Source organism: Nesoenas mayeri (assembly GCF_963082525.1).
Source record: "Nesoenas mayeri genome assembly, chromosome: 18".
NCBI lineage: Eukaryota > Metazoa > Chordata > Aves > Columbiformes > Columbidae > Nesoenas > Nesoenas mayeri.
This window is the reverse complement of record NC_137566.1, coordinates 11,049,205-11,056,969: the sequence shown is the minus strand read 5'-3', so window position 1 is coordinate 11,056,969 and position 7,765 is coordinate 11,049,205. Positions and strand designations below refer to the sequence as shown.

The 7,765-nt window shown below is 59.5% G+C and overlaps 1 protein-coding gene across 1 annotated transcript; it reads left to right on the top strand.

The window, feature by feature from the left end:
• Positions 1-870: 870 nt before the first annotated feature.
• PHF19 (PHD finger protein 19) lies at positions 871-5,480 on the top strand (the record flags this gene model as incomplete). The annotated part of the gene is made up of 14 exons (XM_080355888.1): positions 871-1,062; positions 1,286-1,367; positions 1,544-1,639; positions 1,736-1,836; positions 1,955-2,103; positions 2,437-2,532; positions 2,697-2,765; positions 3,230-3,350; positions 3,668-3,735; positions 3,820-3,990; positions 4,077-4,161; positions 4,431-4,516; positions 4,691-4,786; positions 5,105-5,480. The coding sequence occupies 14 exons, from the start codon at positions 871-873 to the stop codon at positions 5,478-5,480; spliced, it is 1,788 nt and encodes a 595-aa protein (XP_080212014.1).
• Between the last annotated feature and the right edge of the window lie 2,285 nt (positions 5,481-7,765).

Genomic DNA, 7,765 nt, shown 5'->3' with positions numbered 1-7,765 from the left:
GCGGGTGACATGTCGCAGCCTGCGGCCGCGGCTCCTGCCCGCCCCGGGCCCGGAGGAGCTCGCTGGGGGTTTTTTTAAGGTTGCACCCGGTTTACCGTAAGTTTAATTGTTCCTGCCCATGCAGAGTGTTCTCGGGAAACGGTTCTTAACAGCACGGTCCGGGCAGAGGGAGTTCGTGTTGCTTGCAGCACCGTGAGGTTTCGCGTGTTGTCTGCAGCGTGAGGTCACGCGTGTTGGCGTGACGGGTGCGCAATGGGGGGAAAAGTAACTTTTAAATTATTTTACTGCTGTCTGTGAAGGATCGCAGCCCAGGCTGCGGATGGTTTCTTTTGCCTTCTGCACTTCAGACCTTATGGTTCTGAAACACAGCTGCTGGGTTTTGCTTGCAGCATGTGGAGCTGTCGCTTCCCCACTTGTGCAGTGGTCCTGTCAGTTTGGGAGCCTGCAAAACTGCTAGAAAATCACTTTACATTTAAAGCTGTTATGCCCCATGTACCGCTTCCCGAGGCTCAGCCTGTGCAGGCCTGTGGCATGGCCCTGTGCCCCGTGTGGGGTGCGGTGCCGTGGCCCTGTGCCCCACGGCGCGGTAGCTCCGTACTGTGGGAGCCGAGGCATTCGGGGGGTTAATTCACTCTCAACAGCAGCAAAGATTGCAGCTGCTCCCTTTGATTTCACATGAATGACCTGTGGACAAACGCAGCTCATCCATCCTTGTTTTGTGGGTCCTGAGCGCCCACTGGTAGGGCTGAACCAGCTTCAGGCTCCATTCTGGACAAAACCTCCTGGCACATTGAGCTCAGCCAGTGTGTGCGTTGTGTTGTGGCGCGATGGCAGGGTGACAAGTCCACATGTCCCCTCCAGGCTCTGCTGATGGAGACCGCCAAGCTCAACCCCATCATCCGCGATGTCTACGCAGCCGCTGGCCGTGTCCAGAAAGCACCAGCTGCCACCTCAGCGCGGAGGGGCAGCAGCTGCCGAGAGCTCATGGTCAAGCTGACGGAGGGGCAGTACGTGCTGTGCCGCTGGACCGATGGACTCTATTACCTTGGAAAGATCAAAAGGGTAACGTGGGCACCCAAAGTGTAGCTAGCGCCTTTCCCTGGACTGGCTCGCAGCTTAGAGACATGCTTGTATGGGCTGCAATGTGTCTTAGGTCAGCGGGATGTTTTGGGTTGGTGTCCTGCCCCGGGTATCACACCCCAAGGGTGACTTCCCACAGGGAAATGGGGAATCACTGGGGATGGGGACCTGACACCCGGCGGTTCTTCCCACTCTCTTCCCGCAGGTCAGCGGCTCCAAGCAGAGCTGCCTTGTCACATTTGAGGACAACTCCAAGTACTGGGTCCTCTGGAAGGACATCCAGCATGGTGAGTGCTGCCCCATCCTGCCCTCTCCCCACCGTGCCGGGGGGTCCTTTGCAGCACCACAGAGACGTGGCTGTGCCTTGTGCATCTCTGACTTAAAAGTTGGACCAGATGATCCCTGAGGTCCCTTCCAACCTGGTATTCTGTGGTTCCATGACTCTGCCGTACCTGTCCCACAGCTGGTGTCCCCGGGGAGGAGCCCAAGTGCAACGTCTGCCTGGGGAAGACATCGAGCCCCATGAATGAAATCCTCATCTGTGGGAAGTGCGGGCTGGGTGAGTGCGGGTGCGTCACCCCGGGGTCTGTCACATCCCACCGCGGGGGCGAGGGCCCGGCCAGCCCGGCAGTGCTGACGCTGAGCCCTCCCGCAGGTTATCACCAGCAGTGCCACATCCCGGTGGCGAGCGGCACCGAGAGCCCGCTGGGGACACCGTGGTTCTGCCGCCGCTGCATCTTTGCCCTGGCTGTGCGGGTGAGTGGGGCTGCCCGGGGTCTCCAGCTCTGCGTGCCACCACGGCGTCCCCGGCATGGGGTGCAGGATGCGGCCCCCCGGCCGGCTGCACTGAGCCCCGTCCCACTCGCTTCCACAGAAGGGGGGTGCCCTGAAGAAGGGAGCCATTGCCAAGACGCTGCAGGCCGTCAAGATGGTGCTGTCCTACAACCCCGACCTGCTGGAGTGGGACTCCCCGCACCGCACCAACCAGCAGCAGTGCTACTGCTACTGCGGGGGCCCCGGCGAGTAAGCTCCTGCTTGTCGGAAGGGTTGTGCTTAGTTTTGTGGGGAAAAGTATTTGCAAAAGCGGGCGGGATCAAGGTGGGGAGTTTTTTCCCCAGGAGAAATGTCCCCAGCTTGCAGGGCACTGCCCTGGGGCCGGTGGCTTTGCTGCCTGCGCTGCTGCTGCCATCTGGGCCTCTGCTCACTGCCAGAGGCACCCACCTGTGTGGCTGCGGAAAATACAAGTTACAACCTTGACTTTCTTTCCCTGGCTGGGTGCTCTGTGCCGGGGAGGGGGCCGTGGCGGTGGCTGCCGCACGCTGCTCTCGCCGTCACCCACCTCCTCTCCCTCCCCAGGTGGTACCTGAAGATGCTGCAGTGCTACCGCTGCCAGCAGTGGTTCCATGAAGCCTGCACCCAGTGCCTCAGTGACCCCATGATGTTCGGAGACCGGTACGTCCCTTCCGGACCTCGCTGGGCTGGTGCTGGACGTTCTCCCAGCTGTGCTGTCCCTGTTGGCACCTGGAGCACTGTCCTCACCCCAACCCATCCCCAGCCCCTGCAGGGCTGTAGGGATGATCCCCAACCCCAGCACTCTCCCTCCTACTGTTTTCCAGGTTCTATGTGTTTTTCTGCTCCGTATGCAACCAGGGACCTGAGTACATCAAGCGTCTGCCCTTGAGATGGTAAGAAAGGGCCCCGGCTCCTTTGAGAAGTGCTGGGGTGGCCAGGGGGCAGTGGGCTGACCTGTAGCCGGTGCTGCTGAGCCCTTGGCCCGGGGCCAGTCCCAGAGCTGGGTTTTGGTGATGTGAATTCACGGAGCATCTTCCACTCATCCCAGCCCCAAGCTGGGGCCTTTGCTCCTGAGCTTGAGGGTCTCAGCATTTGGGGTTCCCTGTGGCTGTGGGCAGCGTCTCACCCCTCCCGAAAGCCCAGGGGATGCCGTCATGGCCACGGTGACATCCTCTGCAATGTGTGTCTGGGTCAGGTTGCTCCCCCCATGAGGTGTGGGAATGGTCTCAGCTTCCAGGGAGGAGGTTTTGGGGCAGTTATGCTGGGGTGGTCCTGGTGGAGCGGAGCATCGCGGTAGGAACTGTCCTGCTGGGGAGAGGATGAGCTGCCGACCCTCTCAGCCTCTTTGCTCCTGCAGGGTGGATGTCGTCCATCTCGCCCTCTACAACCTGGGTGTACAGAGCAAGAAGAAGTACTTCGACTTCGAGGAGATCTTGGCCTTCGTGAACCACCACTGGGATCCGCTGCAGCTCGGGAAGGTAGAAACGTGCAGCCCAGGCTCGGGCTGCAGAGCAGCCGTGGGGAGGGAGAGGAGCTGCCGCGGGCGCGGGTCACGGCCAGCGGTCCCCAAGCCTCCGCTCCCTGTACCTGACGAGTTTCCCAGTTGGAGCAAGGGCCGGGATCGGGTCCCCACCGATTCCTCCCCGCCCCGTGCCTGGTGCCAAACCAGGCGGCTCTGGGCTCCCTGACCTTGGGCAGGAGCCGAAATCTGGCGTTCGGGTTCCCCCATCTGTTTAGTTTTTGCATAACCGCTGTGGGCACCGAGCGCTGCCTGACCCGCGCTGTCTCTCTGCAGCTGACGGGCACCCCCGTCTCGGAGCGGGGCCCCCACCTCCTCAATGCGCTCAACAGCTACAAAAGCAGGTGAGCCCCTGGGTGCGGGACAGGATGCAGGATGCTCCTGCAGCCCCCGCAGCGGCTGAGGGTTATTTCCTCTCTGCTGCCCAGGTTTCTGTGTGGGAAGGAAATTAAAAAGAAGAAATGCATCTTCCGCCTGCGCATCCGTGTCCCGCCGAACCCCCCCAGCAAGGTGCTGCCTGAGAAAGCCCCCGGCGTGGGCGAGAGCAACTCCTGCGAGCTGAAGAAGAGGGGAAAAAGCAAGTATGTCCATAAAGACAGGTGAGTAGCCAAATTCACCTGGGCACTCCTTGCGCTGCCACGCTCCCCTGGGGGGCCAGGCAGCCTCACCGCCCCTTGCTCTCCAGCCTCCTACCGCAGCAGCTCCAGCAGCAGCAGCGAGCGGCGCGGCGCAAGAGGGCCAAGTTCCTGCTGGAGGACGCCATTCCCAGCGTGAGTCCTTCGCTTCCTCCTCTGTGTGACCACCCTGGGCTTCGGCAGCTGGGTGGGACACCCTGGTCCGTCCCTCCCCGAGAGGCTCCTGCGGGCAGGGAGAGCCCCCATCGCTCTCCCTGGGGTTGGCAGATGTTCTGCGCCAAGGCTGCTGCCCGGGGGTCGCGGGAGGGAGCGCGGTGGTGCCGGGGCAGGGGATGATGATGCCGGGGCCGCGGGCAGCATCGCTCTGCTCGGCAGTGACGAGGGCAGCTGTTTTTGTGGTGCAGAGCGACTTCACCTCCGCCTGGAGCACCAACCACCACCTGGCCAGCATCTTTGACTTCACACTGGATGAAATTCAGAGCCTGAAAAGGTCTGTGCGGGCGCGGGCAGCAAAGGGAGGTGGTTTAAACTCTCAAGCATGAGGCAGCGTTGGGAAACCTCTGGCTGCAGCTGCATGTGAGATGGAAGCAGGGGGACATGGGGTGGTTGGAGACCGTGGTGCCGCTTGTACCACGCTGGGGCCAACGCTGCCTTCTGTCCTCAGTGCCAGCTCGGGACAGACTTTCCTGTCAGACGTGGACTCCACAGATGCCGCCAGCACCTCGGGCTCAGCCACCACCAGCCTCTCCTATGACTCCAGGTGAGGGCTGTGTCCACTCGCCCCCTTCCAGAGGGGTCCCGGTGGCACAGCCAGGGAGACAAGGGGCTGCCCTTCTCCCGTGTCCTGGCACAGGGATGTCCCGCATCGGAGAGCCTTTCCTCCCTGCTCCCTAGAACAGGCTGGTGGTCCCAAAGTGGTGCTGGGACTGGGAATGTGGGGTCAGAGCTGTCAGGCTTTGTGGGGCTCACCCCAATTCCCGCCATGCTCCCTCCAGGCTCGCAGGGTGGCAGGCACAGCATGGTGGGGGTGTCACCTTTTGGGTGCTGCCTCACCCCTCATCTGTCCCCTCCCTCGCAGCCGGAGGACCGTGGGCAGCCGCAAGCGCAAGCTGGCCGTGCCGGCCTATGCCTCAGCCGGGGCCAAGAGGAGAGGAGGGGACGCAGGAGGGGACACAGGTGGGAACGCAGGCAGACGCCCGGCCGGGGGCAGCCCCGAGAGCAGCGATACAGCTGGCGGCCCCGACCGTCCGGACGATGGCATCGACAGCCACACCTTCGAGAGCATCAGCGAGGACGACTCCTCGCTCTCCCACCTCAAGTCCTCCATCAGCAGCTACTTCGGGGCGGCGGGCAGGCTGGTCTGCGGCGAGAAGTACCAGGTGCTGGCGCGGCGGGTGACGCTGGAGGGGAAGGTGCAGTACCTGGTGGAGTGGGAAGGCACGACCCCCTACTGAGCCCCGCCAGCCCCCTGAGCCTCCCACGGAGCCGCACCAGAGGAGATGGGGATGACGAGAAGCCCTCGCTGCGAGGCCAAGGAGGGACGCTGGCCTGTGGGCAGGGTTGGGACCTCTCTGTGCTCGGGGGTCCCGGCTGGGACCGGCTCCCTGGAAGCAGCGCCCGACCAGGCGCCCTCAGCGATGCTGCCCAGGGGTGAAACCCGCAGCCTTGCCACTATCATTTTTTCCATTTTAAGAAGTATTTTATTTGCCATGTATTCGCGAGGAGCGCAGCCCGGCTGCGCTTTCCTGAAGGAGCCTTTGGCCAAGCCTGGGGCACCATCATGGGGGTTGGTAAGAGCAGTGAGCAGGTTGCCCTTCCAGAAGGGTCCCCCTGCACAGCTGGACACCCCACAACCTGCTCATACAGATGGACGTCGTGCCGGTGCCCGGTGCACCCTGACTGCTCCTCATGTCCAAACCTTGCAGAGCAGACTCGAAGGGTCCTGCTGCTGAAGCAAAAACCTCCCTCACCTGCACGGTCACAGCCTGCCGGGGTGCCCAGAGGAGACGGTGGGTGGCTGTTGCCTGAGCTGGTGTGCGGGTTTTCCTCAGCTTAAATCCATTCATCAAAGGAACGTGGTTTGTTTTAAATGAGAGGAGAATGCCCCATAAGCAGCCCACACGTGGCCGGTTTTCACGGCTGTGGGGCAGATGTACATCGTTGTTCTTGTCCCACAACCTGGACGGCATGTGATGATCCACCAGCTTCGTTTCCCTGTTCTTCTGACAATCATGGTCTTGGAAGAGATCAGCCAAAAGATACGCCCTTGCCTTAAAACCACCGCGGGCGTTTCACAGACTGGAGCCCGAGGCCTTTATTCCTGCAGGAATCCTCGTCCTGAACGTGCCAAATGAGCAGACAAACCAAAAAGGCCAAAGAGGACAGTGGGGGCACGGGGAGGGGGTCGCGCTGGGGTCCCCGTGGCCATCGCCGTGGCCTCATGGCTGTGCCTTACTGGAGTTACTGGCATCATGTCGATGTTTGTGAGCGTGTGGGGTCGGTTTGTCTGCAGAAGAGAAGGACCGGCGCCCTTCTTTAACTAAAGCAATACTGCCAGGTTGTTCAGGAGCAAAGCGGTTCTATTTTTAAAAGTTCTAATATCATCAGGCATATTTGTTAGATTTTTTTCTAAGAGAGAAATATATATTTTTCATGTTGTCCTCCTCATCTGTCCTGCATCGCTGCATCCCATGGGGACAGAGGGTGGGTGATGCTGGGGGCTGCGTGGTCCTGCTCTATCAGCACCTCCGTTCCTACAGCCCCATCGTTGCTCGTACCTGTACTTGTGGGGTCTGCTGACCAGAAGGTGGATTGGAAAGGCTGTTGTATTGAAAAAGTACTTAAGAAAATTCATTGGCTTGATCAGCACAAGGTGATGTTTGCAAACCAGAGGCCGAAGCGTGGTCCTTAAGAACAACCTCCTGCTTCAGTTACTGCTAAAATAATACAGTGGGAGGCCCAGGGAGGGCTGTTAGCAGGTTTTAACTCATGCAGCAGGCACCAGACCTTTGTGTGGCTGGGAGGTGACCGTGCTGATGCCTCTCACAGTGCTGCGGTGCAGAGCAGCGTGTTCTCTGCCCGTGTGCTTTGGGCAGTGTGAGCTGCTTTGGTGCCTGTACTAGGAGGGCGAATATTTGCCTTGGCAGGTTAAAAGCATTTGAATTCCTTTCTGACAAGCTGCCCGGCGTTGTGCAGCCAACATTGCATGGCCCTGGTTCCTCTCCTCTTGCAGAGAACTGAATGTGGAGCCTTTAAAAATATTTTTGTTGCAGAGTATATTTTGCATTAGCTGTAATAGATATTATAATGACTCTGTGCACCTTCTAAAGATTTATGAGTTCAGGTTGCTGCTTGTCATAACCAACTCTTGTTATACCCGAGTTGTAATTAATATGTCTGATGTACAATTAAAAAGCCTCTTCTTTTTTAACATAATTGCTGCTTTGTAGTATCAGGATCGTTGAGTTTGGGTACTGGGGGGTCAGTCCTACTGACTGCTGGGGTCCCAAATAGCCCCCAGCCACTTAATCTTAGCCTAAAACTTGCGCATTACACAAAGTAGCACTGACGGGGCTAAACAAAGCTTAGTTTTGGGTGCTGTGCAGACCTGGCCCAGGGGTGCTGGTGCTCAATTCCTAAGCACCTTGTTCTTTGTGCCACACAAGGTGCTTAGCAAAACCCTGGTTCTCTGGATTTAGCACTGAGAGGTTTCCTGCTTAGAGTTCAGACCTTTTTCCCT